Raw genomic sequence first — 16384 nt, 5'->3', positions numbered from 1 at the left:
TTTGATGAAAGCTGAATGTGATATGAACCAAAAGCAAACCCGCATCAACATTAGGTCTACTCCCATTGGTTCATGGCTAGGCCATAACGGGCCTTACGATTGGACGTGGTATGATGCACTCGTAAACCATAACAACAATAACATCACGGTTCAAAACACAATGACCTTACATCAACAGTCATTACGGAAGCAACCATTTCGCTGCATGGGTAAACTGGTTTCTTCCAGACAAGCTTTCAGAAACGTTATTACCCATTGACACGAGAAATGAATATGAGACGCACCACTTAATTTGCCACACATATCAGCATCAAACCGAATCAAGAATTTATTTTCGCTAATATTTCTACATAAACAAACAACGATAATCATTATCAATTGCATAAGTATATAAAGGTTCCAGCAAGCCACATACATGTAAACAAACATACAAACATAACAAATTGCCACGTCAGAGCTGTGTGATGCTACATGAGATCTACCTAGGGAAATCCTTTAGTATTTTAAGGCAAACATATAATTGCTAGGGTGGATTGTATAAAGAAGGTTGCTCAGCAGATAAAATATAAATATCGGTATATAATATAATCTATATAACCGACTGCCACGGACCTGTGTGATGTTACGCAGTTCTACCTAGGGAAATCCTTTGGCATTTTAAGGCAAACATAATTCTTTTGGATGAGGTATCTAAAAGTAATAATTATGCGCAAAAGCTAGGGTGAATTACTCTAAAAATTTGTAAGAGAATAGCTTCATACAAAACAAAGCAAATAAAGTTGCAAGAGCAAAAGCTAGGGTGAATTACTCTAAAAATTTGTAAGAGAATAGCTTCATACAAAAACAAAGCAAATAAAGTTGCAAGAGCAAAAGCTAGGTGAATTACTCTAAAATTTGTAAGGAGCAGCTGCTTAAAAATAACATCAAAAGCTAGGGTGCATTACAATGCAATATATATAAGTTTAGCAAAAGCTGACAAATATGAAACAATTGCTGCCGAACCTTCAGAAATACATCAAATTAAGAAAATATGCAGAAAAAGCAGAGGGAATTACTCCCAACGAGTTACTAGTCATGACATGCTAGGAACTCGCCCAAACCCCCTCCCTCCCTCCCCCCGTTTGTGTTTGTTAAATTTTCCTATAACTATAAATGCAATTTATGACTCTGGAACTCATTTGCTAGCCCTGATCAATGGATTACGACTTAATTACAATTCTATATTATTACACCTTTCCCTTTAGCCGATATTGTAATCCTTCATAATGAAACACAACTTTCACGAAAAATTCATGACTGGATAGTACATGTATTAACTATTTTGATCTGTGAAATCTTTATCATGTTCATTGAGGACTTTACACAACTTTCACAAAAATTCATGACTGGATAGAACATGTATTAACTATTGTGATTTGTGAATTCTTCATCATGTTCATTGAAGACTTTACACAACTTTCACGAAAATTCATGACTGGATAGTACATGTATTAACTATTTTGATTTGTGAAATCTTTATCATGTTCATTGAGGACTTTAACTACTTGTTACTTCAATGGCTAGCACTCATAAAGTGACATTTTTATCACCTGATTTAATACAGAAAATTGACAAATAATGTGATATTTACAAATTTATATAAACTCATCAAATAATAAGTGGGAAAGAAAATAACTATATTTCAAGTACCGTATATAATTGATATAAATCTTCATGTATATAATTACATGCAAACATGATCCTAAGAATGATTATAATTCCACAGTACAAGTAATGATGCTTGTTTTGAATTGAATCAAATGGTGGTAACTATTTTAACTACCATACCCGATCATTCCACGTTCTGAGGAAACAAATAATTTAAGATGAATGGTCCTAACCTGGACCCTGCCGAAATCTTTATTGATGAATTAGATGGCTAATACTGCTTTCCAAGCAGGCCCTCGTGCATAACATGAGATAATTTTTCCAAGATTTTTCCAGAAAATTTACAAAATAACCTGATACATTGTATATACAAATTTATATAAAATCATAATAATAACTGGCCACGAAAAGAAGAAAATAACTCTATTTCAAGTAAATCTATAAATAAATGTATACCACCATAAGTACATTATGTATGTAGTGATGCTAGTCTAATGTCTTGTTTACACAATTCTTGAGCCTGACCACTTCTATGAAAATATAATATAACATCTCCTTCTCCTTGTTCAGTTCGGCAATCAGCAATTCTGCAAATCAGCGGCATCAGGTATTTTGCGCAGTAGCAAATCAATTTGAGCAGTTCAATCTTTCACCGTAATGATTATTTATTATAACGTACATTCCATAAACAAACCGCTGTAAGAATCGTTGGTGTTTGTAGATAGACTACGACTTCATCCCAAATTGATAGTACTGGTAGATGACGGATGATGGAACCAATTGTTGTAAGTTTGACACAAGCTCTCTTTTGACTAGGAGAGCAAGAACGACAGTGTCCTGCTTCATCGTTTTAATAATAATATCGATAGTAAGTATTTGGTAATGTTAACATTGGTCTTTTATTCCTGCACACATACTCATTCTGGCTTTTCTTCTTCAACTGCTGCTGCATTAATGCCCATTCAGAAAATATCAATTTTTAATTGTCTTCCAATATCATATAATGTTCCGAATATGTGCGTATTTGAGCTAATTCCGAATGCATGCATTTTATGGCTGCATCTTCCCAGACCTGGACATCCAATTATGATTCAAGTTCCAGCGTTTCTCGTACCCCCATCCTTTAGCGTCTCAGCCCAATCTGCAATTCAAAATACAAAGAGGAGAACTAATTGTGCCAATAAAACCCTTACTGTACGAATGAGCAAACAGTATGGCCCTATTCTTTTTCACTGCATGATTGTGCCTTGCAATTGGAATAGGACTTAATTATTATATTTGTCCTTTGACCCCAATACTCCATCGAAATTGAGATTTTTGTACCCACTGAAACTTTAACGCCCGGGATATAAAAATATTGATACCGACACGTAAATCCGATGTATAATACCCAAAGTGTATCCATTAGTACTCTCACTATGGGCCGCCTATATGTAGGCCCCTAATTTTTATTTGCTTCTCATAATTGTCCAACTGCACCTGGGCAAAACGTCTCAATTTATAGAGACTTACATGTGTATTCTGTAAATAATGTAGCCTTAATTTATCATAATGTAAAAAACGGATCCTGTAAAAACAAAACAAATATACCCAAATGACAATATTATGAATAATTCACAATGTTATGACTACTGATCAACCAACACCTATACCAGAAGAGCACCTTTGGCTTGACTGATAGCCATACCTCCCCGGGCATACCTCACCCGACAGGTAGACTCTGCTTGCTAATTAAAGACTCGTTTGAAATAAAATTAAAGATCTAAAGCATTTTACGAAATTAATAACATTGAATAGCCACTGTTGTACTCACTGGCCCCATGGGTCAACAACTACCAATCTTTATTTATTCCCTGCAGCTACGATCTAATCAAATCAAATATCAATATTCCTGACCCGATAACATGACACCAAGTATATTCATCATTAATTTTAAATTCGTATAATTATGACAGAGCGCCCGCGCAAAACAAGATGATTTAGCTTGTTGATCATCAAAAGACCAATCCACCGTATCAAAAATGCATGCAAATTGATAATTGCTGATACTTAAATTATAAAGCAATAAAATTCTATTCTAAATTTTATTTTATTAACTAATTTATTTATTTATTTAACCCAATCCTCCCTACATTATTTTAAATATAGTAATTAAATTAAAACTTCTCACCGAATGACTCGTCAATTCTGGAGTTGTACAATGTATTTGCATCGCAGATTGCGGCCCGTCTGGGCCCCACCATGTACCATAGCCGTCGTTGCGATGCCACGCCCACTTTTATGAATTGAATACATTGTCCCTGTACTGGTGCCGCTGTTACCATGGTTTCAAAGTCATACATCTTCAACCTCCGTGCGCTGATGATTTGTTTTGACTGATCAGTATATCACAGCACTGCACAGATTAGATTGTTTACCTCGCCTCAATCACAATCGGCGATGATCCATTGTATATCAACAACAGCACGAAATATCATTCGTTGTACCCTTAGTCCTCGCACCGGCCTCGAAGGTTCTTTATCAGCCGATTTTTTAATAATTACTAGTCCATATCTTTTGGTAGATTTTCTGCACTTCTGTGAAGTTCGCGAAAGTGCTTTTTCCCCGGGACTTTTTTAACTCCAATTTCACTGCGCATGTCCAATGACATTAATGATGCCATTTCATTCATAAAATGTTTTAGTTCCCGCGCCACGTTGCTGCCTTTCTCATCTGATTGCCAGAGTTCAAGCATATAAATCGCTGTCTTCGCAGCCTCGAAAGTATTTCATAAAGCCGATTTTTGAATTATTACTGGTCCATATCCTCCAAAAGTACGTGCATTTTTCGTAGATTTTTTGCACATGAATTTCAAGATCTTATTTTTTCTTCCTCAAATTTTCATTGCGCATGTCCGCATGTCCAATGACCTTGACGATGCCATTTCATTCATAAAAATTGTTGCGTGAAAATCAAAACCTCGATTGCAATTTGTGTTTATGCAGAATCAGATTTTTGATAAATGTTTTGTTTCCCGCGCCATGTAGCTATATTACCTGTGTCATCTGATTTCCATAGTCCCGGCATATAAATTGCCGTCTTCGCCGAGGAATGTCCCCGAAAATACAGCTACAATAATCCATGATTTGTTTATAGTTATACATGCGATTAAATTACGTCGCAAATCTGGTATCTTCGTAACTTGCTCTGTTAATTTTTCTACTTCCTCTTGCGACCTTCTCCATCCCGAACGATGCATGATGAAAAAATTACCCCAATCTCCGGCAATATTTAGAAGGATAAACCTGTCATAATTATTTGTCCCGGTTATTGTAGAAGATATCGCCATACGCAATGAATACCAATGATACGATGCACCAAAGTTAATTGACAATTGGCCCATGAATAATTTAGTAAGCTTAAGTAGAAATATCGGAAAAATAAATTTCTCGATCCGAATTTGATGAAAGCTGAATGTGATATGAACCAAAAGCAAACCCGCATCAACATTAGGTCTACTCCCATTGGTTCATGGCTAGGCCATAACGGGCCTTACGATTGGACGTGGTATGATGCACTCGTAAACCATAACAACAATAACATCACGGTTCAAAACACAATGACCTTACATCAACAGTCATTACGGAAGCAACCATTTCTCTGCATGGGTAAACTGGTTTCTTCCAGACAAGCTTTCAGAAACGTTATTAAATAAAAAGCAAGTTGGTTAGCACACAGAAAAGTTACATTTGTTTCATGATATCAAATAACATAGTATACATGTATAAGGCTAAATGCTGAAAATTTACCATGCTTCCCCCCACACTAGTCGAATTCAGTTTCTCACCCTCTCTCCTCTCACATTCTTTGAATCCTCTCTCCCTCCCTGTTTTCTTAGCACACCCTCTCCTTTTCCATTTGATTCTTTTCAACCCTCTCTTAACCAGTTCCCCTCTGTCTCACCATCCCCCCATGGGTCTATAACCCTTCTCCCCACTATACCTCCCATGCCAGCTTCTGAATCTCAACCCTCTCACTCTCACTTTACTGTCCCCCTACCCCTCACTCTCATTTTACTCTCCCACAACCCCCTCGCTCTCACTTTACTGTCCCCTACCCCCTGCTCTCATTTACTGTCCCCCTGCCCCTCGCTCTCACTTTACTCTCCCCTACCCCTCATTCTCACTTAACTGTCCCCAACCCCCTCGCTCTCACTTTACTGTCCCCCTACCCCCTCGCTCTCACTTTACTGTCCCCCTACCCCTCGCTCTCACTTTACTGTCCCCCAACCCCCTCGCTCTCACTTAACTGTCCCCCAACACCCTCACTCTCACTTTACTGTCCCCCTACGTCCCCCTCCCTCTCACTTTACTGCCTCCCTACCCCTCGATCTCACTTTACTGTCCCCCTCTCACTTTACTGTCTCCCTACCCCCTCGCTCAAACTTTACTGTCCCCCTACTCCTTCGTTCTCACTTTACTGTCACCCTGCCCCCTTGTTCTCACTTTACTGTCTCCCTACCCCCTGCTCTCACTTTACTGTCCCCTACCCCTTGCTCTCACTTTACTGTCCCCTACCCCCTCGCTCTCACTTTACTCTCCCCTACCCCCTCCTTCTTCCCACATTACTGTCCCCATACCCCCTCGCTCTCACTTTACTGTCCCCTAACCCCCTCGCTCTCACTTTTCTGTCCCCCACGTCCCCCGCTCTCACTTTACTGTCTCCCTACCCCCTCGATCTCACTTTACTGTCCCCCTACTCCCTCGCTCTCACTTTACTGTCTCCCTACCCCCTTGCTCTCACTTTACTGTCTCCCTACCCCTTGCTCTCACTTTACTGTCCCCCCTACCCCTCGCTCTCACTTTACTGTCCCCCTACCCCTCGCTCTCACTTTACTGTCCCCCTACCCCCTCGTTCTCACTTTACTGTCTCCCTACCCTCTCGCTCTCACTTTACTGTCCCCCTACCCCTCGCTCTCACTTTACTGTCCCCCTACCCCCTCGTTCTCACTTTACTGTCTCCCTACCCTCTCGCTCTCACTTTACTGTCTCCCTACCCCTCGCTTTACTGTCCCCTTACCCCTCGCTCTCACTTTACTGTCCCCGTACCCCTCGCTCTCACTTTACTGTCCACTCATAATTTTCCGAATCCCAGCCGCACATCCCCACCCAAACCAAAGTTGAGACCTCCCAGGTTGAGTGGAATATGCATACAGCTACCCATCCACCTGTCACTTGGACAGGTAGAACTTGGTCAGTTCCCTTGGATTGTGATGTCCAAACAGTAGAGGCGCATAGCGTCGACATCAAACTCAGATTGCCTGTGCATGGTATGGTAGTAGTACAGACCTCATAACAATTACTTGTGCTATTGGGCAGTGGCAGAGGCTCTATACTAGAGCAATTGGACAGGCAGTTTGCTCCTGTGACATACCGTATGCTAAATTATAAAAGTAATGATTGAATAAGTTCTGTGAACTCAAAACCAGACCAGACTTACCAATCAAGGCTATTTGAATGGCCTGAACCCCCAGAAGGAGTAGATGTTTCTTTCTTTCTTTCTTTAAACTTTCTTTAGGCAGGTTAGCTCCTTCAATGACAAAGCACTGATTTCCAAGGAGGCCCTGCAAGTACATAACATAATTAGGCCAAAACACATTGTTTGGTTGCCCTTCCCAAGACAAATTTTGGAGGGTCGGTAGGTCGATCCCTTTTTGTCTCGCCTGAACTTTGTTCAGGGTGGGACTTGGTAATCACTATTTTCTGTCTGTCCGTGTGTGTGTGTGGGGGTGTATATGTGTGTGTCCGTCCGGAGCTGTATCTGGGGAACCGTAAGACCTACGGGGACGCTACTTGGTGGGAGGAAGGATATCCAAGTTTGCTCCGTAACCGTATGTTTTTGGTGAAAAATATGCAAATGAACATAGCTAATTTGCATAATTTATGTGAAAATCAGCGTAAATTGATAGCAGAGTTTGTGGACAGACTATCTCAAGATCCGCCGGGCGTATGGTAACGAAACCTGGTGGCAGGAACAATACACACCTGCTGATCACCTGATTAGTTTTTCAGCGAAAAGTATGTGCATTTAGTTGTTAATTTGCATAATTTATGGGGAACGCTTCTACAAATATGGTTGGAAATCTGAAGAAATCTGCCTTGTGGAGCTGTATCTGGGGATCTGTAAGAACCCTAAGCGCTATGATGATGAAACTTGGTAGAGGGTAGCATGATTCCTGATTCGATTTTCAGAGCAAAATATGGTAATTAAGTACCTAATTTGCATAATTTATGCATAAAATGCAAAAACCTATTTTCTCTGAGACTAGGGGTCGCATATTCTTCAAACTTGGTGGGTGGGTGGGTGTATCTTCACCCCAGACAGAACAAGTTTGTATTGGTTAGTGCTGGTAAAGGCCACCCAAGGTCATCCAGGGGTCATCTGAGGTCAAATTACTAAAAACTGTCGTATCGGCATGAAACTTGGTGGGTACAGTCATCTTTTAGAGCCAAATTTTTGGACAGTCATTGCAAGGTCATCTGAAGTCACTCAGGGGTCATCTGAGGTCATATTACTAAAAACTGTCATATGGGCATGAAACTTGATGGGTACACTCAACATTTAGAGCCAAATTTTTGGAAGGTCATTTCGGGGTCACTAGGGGGTCATCTGAGGTCAAATTAGTAAAAACTGTCGGATGGGCATGAGACTTGGTGGGTACAGTCACCATCAGCCAATTTCAATATTGGTCCAATCAAGCTCAAATTGAACAGGCAAATCACCATGGGTTGTTGTAGGTTCATTTACTTCTACCAAAAGTAATCGCGAAAGCAGGCGGTCGCGAAAGCAGGCGAGACTCACTCGTGGTTCGAGAACTGCCTTGTTTCTCCCATGAGCTTTTCCTCCATTTTTCCTCCATTTGGAAAAGCATAGTATTGACAAATGCTTGATCATTTATTGGTAAAAAACTGTTCATTTCTGGTATGAGAAGCACTTTGAAACAAATTGCTTTGATTTAATAATTCCAATTGCACCCAGAGGTGTATTGGACAAAAACACTGTCTATTTATCAGTACACTTCTGCATCTATGAGAGAGGAATATCTCGACCAACTAAATATGAAATTCCCAAACCATGCTAGTTTATTTGCAGCAGGATACTAGCTGATACTGAATCAGTGTAATACACTATTTGACTGTTTGCACCTCAAGATTGGACATTTTTGGAAAAAAGCCATAAAACCACAACCCAGTTCAGTAGGGCATTGTACTCCTGGAGATGGTAAAAATAATAATTGTAAAAATAGCCTCCTTCACTGACCAATCACAGACCCCGTAATAAAATCCTTGGACATACCAGTATTTGGGAAAATCCATAAAACTTGACCTTGTACTACATTAGACCATAGGCATAGATTGTTTGTAAATACCCTAGAAAACCTGAGCAACTCCCATGTGGCTTGAGAATGAATTATTCTAAAAATCTGAACATTTTTATATAAAAATAAAAACCTGAAAAGGAGAGTGAAACTGGCCAAGTAGACCTAATATTAATAACAAGCTAAAAATAAATGAAATTGCATACATTACACTTCAACTTTCAATTACTCTCTTAAATCAGGGAAGCTTAGACTTTTGTTTGAAAAAATATCACCCATAGAGAATTGTGAATCTATAGCTCTCAATATCTAAGCAGCTCTTAATTGTTTATATTTTGTATACATTTGCTATGGAGCAAGCAGATATACTGCAATGCATGATGGGATACTCCTTTCAGCTGCTGTGGTACTACCTTAAAATAATAGAAAGAGACAAAGCTATTAGCTAGAATGAATACAGGGGTTAACCAAATCCAGGACATGCTGGAAAACACCTATATTTTCGCAGTGTTAAAATTTTGCATTTTGGAGAAAATCCATGAAATGTGTACATTTCTCTAAAGGTGTACATGTATAGGAAGAAAAAATATGTTCTTGTGCATGAAAATGTTGTGAATGAACTGCACTCTTGGAGTTTTCAAAAAATTTCATGCACATGAACATTTCATACTTTACAGTTTAGTAGAGAATGGTAATTTTATTCTTTCATTGACTCATAGGCAATTCTAGTCATGATACAAGATTTAAAATAGATCTGCTTAAAATTCAACTGATTATAAATGTTGGTGTATGAACACTTGATATAAAACACAGTGGTGTACCGTGGCCGCCCCAACCCCGGGGGCTGAAGAAAATTCAATTTTGCCTCCCCTTGACCCAATTTTTTTATCGGTCGTTTGAAAAGTGAAGAGCAAAAAAAAAAAAGGGTTTCAAGCGCCCTAAAAGCATTTTGATATATACATAGTACCATTTTTTCAAAATTTTTGATGCGTTTTTTTTCCGCCCTTTTTTTTATTTACTAATTCTTTTTGCCGCTTCTTCGCTTTTTGCCGCCCCTGTTTTTGCCGCCCCTTCATTTTTGCCGCCCTCTGCTTTTACCCCGGGGGGGCTAGCCCCCCCCAAAATTACGCGCATGAAACACTTGATGTATAAATATAAACACCTAACTACCATTCAGTAATTACCACCTTATGAATGACCATTATTCCAAATCGGTTGATCTACAATTTGGGATATGCATTCGAAGCAGAATATATTTTTGCACATTATGATACCTCGTTTGTTGCAATGGCTCCAATATTGATGTTGCAGCGTACATTTTAATAAGAGTAACCCAAGATTTGAACAGTTGCAGCAAAACCTTGTTGTTGGCCAAATTTAGCTTTGAAATGAAATTTATACAGAGAAAAAGTAATAAAAAACCATTACAATTATAAACTAACATCTAAAAAAAAGAAATTTGTGAAAAGGGCTGACCTTGATTTTGTTCAATTTTGGTATATGATACACTTATCAAAATTGGACATTTTCAGTGAGCAAAGGTTTTAGTGCTTTGTCAACTTAGTTTCAATATGTAGCCTCTTTGCAATTTATCGAAATAGATCTTTACACAAAAGGATAATGTACTTTGTTATTTTCCTGGTATAGCTTTAAATTCATGAAGTGCAAAAAGCATGAAATTATAAATTATCAGAGGCTCCGGAAGATTTTGAATATTGGGGGCCCAACATTTTTGGCCTCCTGCAGGTGCTAAACGCTAAAGGGGTGGGCGCGGGGGGTATTGAATGCATACATTTTTACATGAATTGTACCTTACATTTTGAATTATACCCTAAAATTATGAATTTTACCCTAAAATTTATGAATTTTACCCTAAAATTTATGAATTTTACCGAAAATTTATGAATTTTACCCGAAAAATTTATGAATTTTACCGAAAATTTTTGAATTTGACCTAAAATTATGAATTTTACCTCAGATTATTGGGGGGGCTCTAGGGTACTTGGGCCCCTCACCAAAATTATTGAGGGGCTGGCCCCCCCAGTTCGGAGCCACTGATTATGTAGCATGAAACTTAGCACTCTTACACCCGGGCTCTTTCGGTATTGTAAATTATTGTAATCTTTTGATTGTAAATGATTATATTTGACCTAAATTAGTACGCTAGGTGTGTACCAAAGGGCGCTTTTGATTTACTCAATTACTAGACAGTTTACCTTTGATTTGTTTTTACATTTTGACCAATTGAACTGCAATTTACTACAACAAAAAAAGTTAAAACTTTTACTTTAACCCCCAATAATTTTGGTGAGGGGGCCAAGTACCCTATGGCCCCCAATAATTTCAGATAAAAGTCATAAATTTATAATATCAATAATTTTAAGGTATGATTCATAATTCCAGGTACAATACATGTAAATTTCATGCATTTCAAAAGCTTCCACACTTCCCTCCTGCACAATGCCCCCACATATTAAAAATTTTCCCGGGAGCCTATGATACTCCAACTGTATATTTATCTCTATTTTATAGAGTGAGCAAATTCTATTAACCTATCTGCAGATCTCTATTTTACACGCGATACTCCTTGAAAGATGCACTATTTATAGTATTTTTATATTTCTGCTTCTGTGCACAGGTGTGAATTTGTGTTTGTCGCAAACCAACGGAGATAAGTGCACGGCAGACTACGCATCTTGCACAATTCTTTGAAGTCACTGTGACCCAATGCTCTGTGCACACATGGATATAAAATAGGGACGACTGGACAATCTCCATCTGACTGACATATTGGATCTATATCAGGATAATGGTGTATGCATAAATGCATTTCTATGTATTATGGTGCAATTAACGTGAAGAATTTAGTGGACTAGAATCTGGGTTTTGATTCTTGCATGCATAAATAGGTAAGTGCTGATTTTGTGTGATTTTTAAATGTTTGTAAAAAAAAGTTGACTATTTACTGTCTACTCCCTATTCCAGACAAATACAGCACTCATTTTTGGGGATAAAAAAAATATTAGCAAGTTTTGCCAAAGGAAACATAGCTCAATTCTAATCAATCATTTAGTCCTAACGCCAACGGGAGATAAAAGAAAAAGTTCACTATTTTGCTAATTTCTTGAAGAAAGAGCCAAAAACATGCATTTTCAGCATGTTTTCTGACAATGTCACAAAAATCAAAGACTTGGAACTTGGAACAAGTCTAAGCATTCAAAATCTTGAGTATATATGCTGAAAGTTTGCTCTAATTTTCACTTTTTTGTGTTACTTTAAGGTGGTTATGGAGGCATTATAATAAAAGTGCTCTAAGCATGTTTTAAACATATTAATTGAGTATAGAGCAAAGTACACTGATCAATATGCCTTTTGTTTGGAGTCAATCGGACATACGGTTTTCAAAATATATCAATTTATATTTTCTTTGTATCTTATTGTTTTTATCAATAATTTCAGTATGTTAGTGAGAAAAATATGAGCTTTCCAAAATAGGATTTGAAAAGTAAAGTGGCAGTTGAAACTATGGTAATAACACTCTTACAGTGCATGATGGGAAGTCCTTAAATCATCCTCTGTGTAATATGGGAGTTGATTTGTGATGTATCGTAAATTTATACTAGTGAAATCCACTTCTGGGGTGCTAATTATCCGGGGCTAATTATAGGTATAATTATAACAATGACACCTGGTCATTTGACTCCATTGTTCAAAGTGTAATTAACTCCATTTCGTTTTCATTCATTGTCCAGATAGAGCACTTAAGACCTAATCATCATGGGAGGTGTTGGGATCATTTGGTTTCGTCATGGGCTTCGTATCCATGACAACCCGGCATTGATGTATCTTCTGGACACAGTGGATGTTGTGTATCCTGTATTCATATTTGATGGAGAAGTGGCAGGTAGGATGATGCAAAATTAGAATAGATGATCTGAAGATAGGAATGACCTCTGACACATTATCAAAATGATTTATAGTGATTTACAAAAAATACATTAAAATACTTGTTTTCCTACTAGTGTTATTGATAAAAAGATAACTTTTGTACTTTTGTTTTATTAGTAATAAAACAAGCACAAAAATTGTTCATAATCCTTCCAGTTTCATGGAATTATCCTACCGAGAATGTGCCTAATATTGCATATACAAATATGGGGTCAAAGGGTCATCCCCTATTCATTTGCATGTGTTATATTGCATGTGCGCATAAATAAATCATCCTTCTCTCTATGTTGAAACCACCACACGCCATAACAGCTCATGGCGGATCAGCCGGCGAATTGAACATGTAATGATTTTTCCGCCATGAGCTGTTATGGCGTGTGGTGGTGAGCCAACGACATGTAATCGTTAGTGCACGCTGGTTCGAATCCGAACGGTTCTGATTTTTTTTTTCCTTTTTTATAATGCCAGTTTGTCTGAGCTCCATTTCTTTAATTATTATATATTTTCTCAGGCATGTATCCTCTGGATCCTCGCATTTAATATTTAATGTCTCATATTGACTGATGTCATGCTATGACACAGCAGATAGGCCGCCCTCTTTAATTATAATTAATTTACATTGGCCGTGCGACATTTACGAGAGAATAAAATCATTACATGTTCAATTCGCCGGCTGATCCGCCATGAGCTGTTATGGCGTGTGGTGGTGAGCCAACGACATGTAATCGTTAGTGCACGCTGGTTCGAATCCGAACGGTTCTGATTTTTTCTCTCCTTTATTATAATGCCAGTTTGTCTGAGCTCCATTTCTTTAAGTTATAAAAATGGTAGTATTTTGGCCGATTTGAAAAGGGACAAACCACAGAAAACTACAAATTTGACTTCTGAATCAGATTTGTTGTCAACGGAGGTCAACGGCTTATGACGTCACTCCGGGGTCACCTATACACAATGTTAATGAATCGCAATTTTTTTTGCGCACTTGTAAACCGAACAAAGTATAGATGTGTCCTCATTATGATCATATTAATTTACATCGTAACGAAAATGTGTCTAATATATATGCACATTGGAAATCCTGTGCTTCCCCTTCTCCCAAGATTTGTATATTATACTAATGTATGTTTATTATGAAGACGACAAAACAATTCTATTCTAAAGTTTTTGTCAGAGAAGAACGGTACTTGTTTACATTTGAGAGTGTGCAGAGCGTAAACACAGAAGTGGGGTTCTGATTGGCTGAATCAATTGTCTGACAATCATAGCAACAGACCGATAATCTGATTGGCCGATTGTGTGTGAAATTGTTGGTCTGTGCAGATCGGCACCCTTAAAGTGAACACAAAGCTCCACGTATATCGCTCATTAACAGGGCGCTCGCGTCAATCTGAGCAAGGGGAGTGCCGTTCTTCTTTGAAGCCCAGTGTATTGTCATCTTGTCTAATCTACTCTCCTCTTTAATATCTCTCATCGCATCTCATTTTCAGGTACTACCCTATGTGGGTACAATCGTTGGCGATTCTTATACCAATCCTTACAGGATTTGGAGCGTCAGTTTGTTCAACAGGGTGGCTTCTTCTACACATTCCAAGGAAAACCTACGGAAATATTTGCTAAAATTATCAAGGTAGCTATTTTGCCTGTGATCAGTAACTTCCAAGGGTGAAAATTAGGGTGTCTCAACCAACAGCCACTTTTTTAATTCAAATTAGCTCCTGATTTTATGTGAACCAGGGGCCACTTCAAGCTCATGTACCAGTCCAACCTCTTTTATTTGTTATTTATTACCAAAAGTGGCATACACCATATATTTTAGGGAAATTTAGTTTCAAATGGGCACTGTTTAACTTTCATAATTTTAAGGTGTTTAATTCATGCAATGCTGTAGTCAAGTAAATAAAATAATACTAAAAAATTTTGGATTTATATAGCGCCTTTTTCCAGATCTCTGAGGATTCAAGGCGCTGTAATTTTGCTGCCATGATGAATTTTCACAATCAGATCACATCAACTAAAGGCCGAACCCTGCGCAAACCTATCCGCACTTAGGAAGTTTTTGATAAACAAACAACTCATCACCGATTTTTGAAAGTCCACCGTATCCAAATCAGAGTCCCTGGTGTCCAAGTCCGAGTCTTAGTCTTCGATGTCCGAGTCTGAGTCCTCAATGTTCCGAGTTGGAGTCCGAGTCCTTAATATCATAATACTATTTAGGCAGAGTTTTTTAGTATCTCAGTCTGTCCAATATACCCCGCACAGTGTCAACGCCCTGTATTATAAATATTTTTTCCATACAGCTCAATACTCCGTTGAAATCAATATTCTATTATTGACACAGATAAAGAAAGTTTACATATGCATTGTGTTATAGGACTTGCACCTGGAACTTAACTGAATGGGCTAAACGTGTTCCTTTATACCTACAAAGTATAATTGTAATTCTCAAAATTAAAATTTATCACAATTTTTACTTTGGATTTCAAAATCTTTACTTATAAAATGCAGTAAAAGATATCCACAGCAAGCTGCAAGGCCCCGCTAATTAGGGTATTGCTTTTCGAGTTAGTGTACTGGAAACAAAACCCTGGTTTTACCTGAAAACAAATCGATTTTTCTTGTAATAGAAACATCATATGGGGTACTAGAGCATGCACAAATCGTAATAATATGTAGAATATAGACACTTTGTGGTATCTCATATGATAGTCATGGTATGCTTAGCCTGAGTCCCTCAGCCTATCTCGAACAAAATCGCCATGCGTAGCTGTTGAAAAACAAGAGGATTCGCTGTACTATCACAGCAATTTTTGACACAAAGATATAGGGATGATGATGATGTGCCCCGCATACCTCACATATTTAATCACCTGACATTGCACATATTTTCATGAGCGTATTCAATATGTATTCATCAACAGGAATGGGAGGTGACACATGTAGCATTTGAACAAGACCCAGAACCTGTGTGGCAAGAAAGAGATACCTCTGTCAAAGATCTATGCGATAAGATGAACGTTGAGTGGAAAGAGGCTGTGTCCCATACACTGTGGAATCCATATGAGTAAGTATTGCCAAGGAATATCAAAACTGGAAGCAGCACTAATTAATTAGTATGTGTCCTATTAGTATTAAAATGATGTACCGTATTCATTCCAATAAGCGCCCATGCCCCAATAAGCGCCCACCCAGGGTATTTTCAATTTGCTAAAGGGTACCATTAATGTTGAAGTGACAGATAGACGTCGATACAGTGAAATAGCTGGAGGACTACAAGTCTTGTGTGAAATTGCAAAACATTTTCTGCATCAGAAAAGCAACTAGAATGTCTCAGGGCCCTTTTATACCCTACATCAATTTGTCTCTAATAAACGCCCCTTACGAAAAAATTAGGTAAACCAGGTAAAAATAAGCGCCCACACAAAATGACTTTGT

The 16384-nt window shown here is 38.2% G+C and overlaps 1 protein-coding gene across 1 annotated transcript in view; it reads left to right on the top strand.

Moving 5' to 3' along the window:
- LOC140166312 (cryptochrome-1-like) overlaps positions 1 to 16384 on the top strand; it is a 50531-nt gene that overhangs the window by 10998 nt on the left and 23149 nt on the right. The window contains exons 2-5 of the mRNA XM_072189730.1: positions 11643 to 11913; positions 12757 to 12908; positions 14440 to 14579; positions 15871 to 16013. Of these exons, the coding sequence (XP_072045831.1) occupies positions 12782 to 12908; positions 14440 to 14579; positions 15871 to 16013 (410 nt within the window). The 5' untranslated portion in view covers positions 11643 to 11913; positions 12757 to 12781. The remainder of the gene's footprint in view (positions 1 to 11642; positions 11914 to 12756; positions 12909 to 14439; positions 14580 to 15870; positions 16014 to 16384) is intronic.

The sequence above is a fragment of the Amphiura filiformis genome, chromosome 12 (genome assembly GCF_039555335.1).
Source record: "Amphiura filiformis chromosome 12, Afil_fr2py, whole genome shotgun sequence".
Classification (NCBI taxonomy): domain Eukaryota; kingdom Metazoa; phylum Echinodermata; class Ophiuroidea; order Amphilepidida; family Amphiuridae; genus Amphiura; species Amphiura filiformis.
The sequence above is the reverse complement of the archived record's forward strand: the minus strand, read 5'-3'. Positions and strand labels throughout refer to the sequence as shown.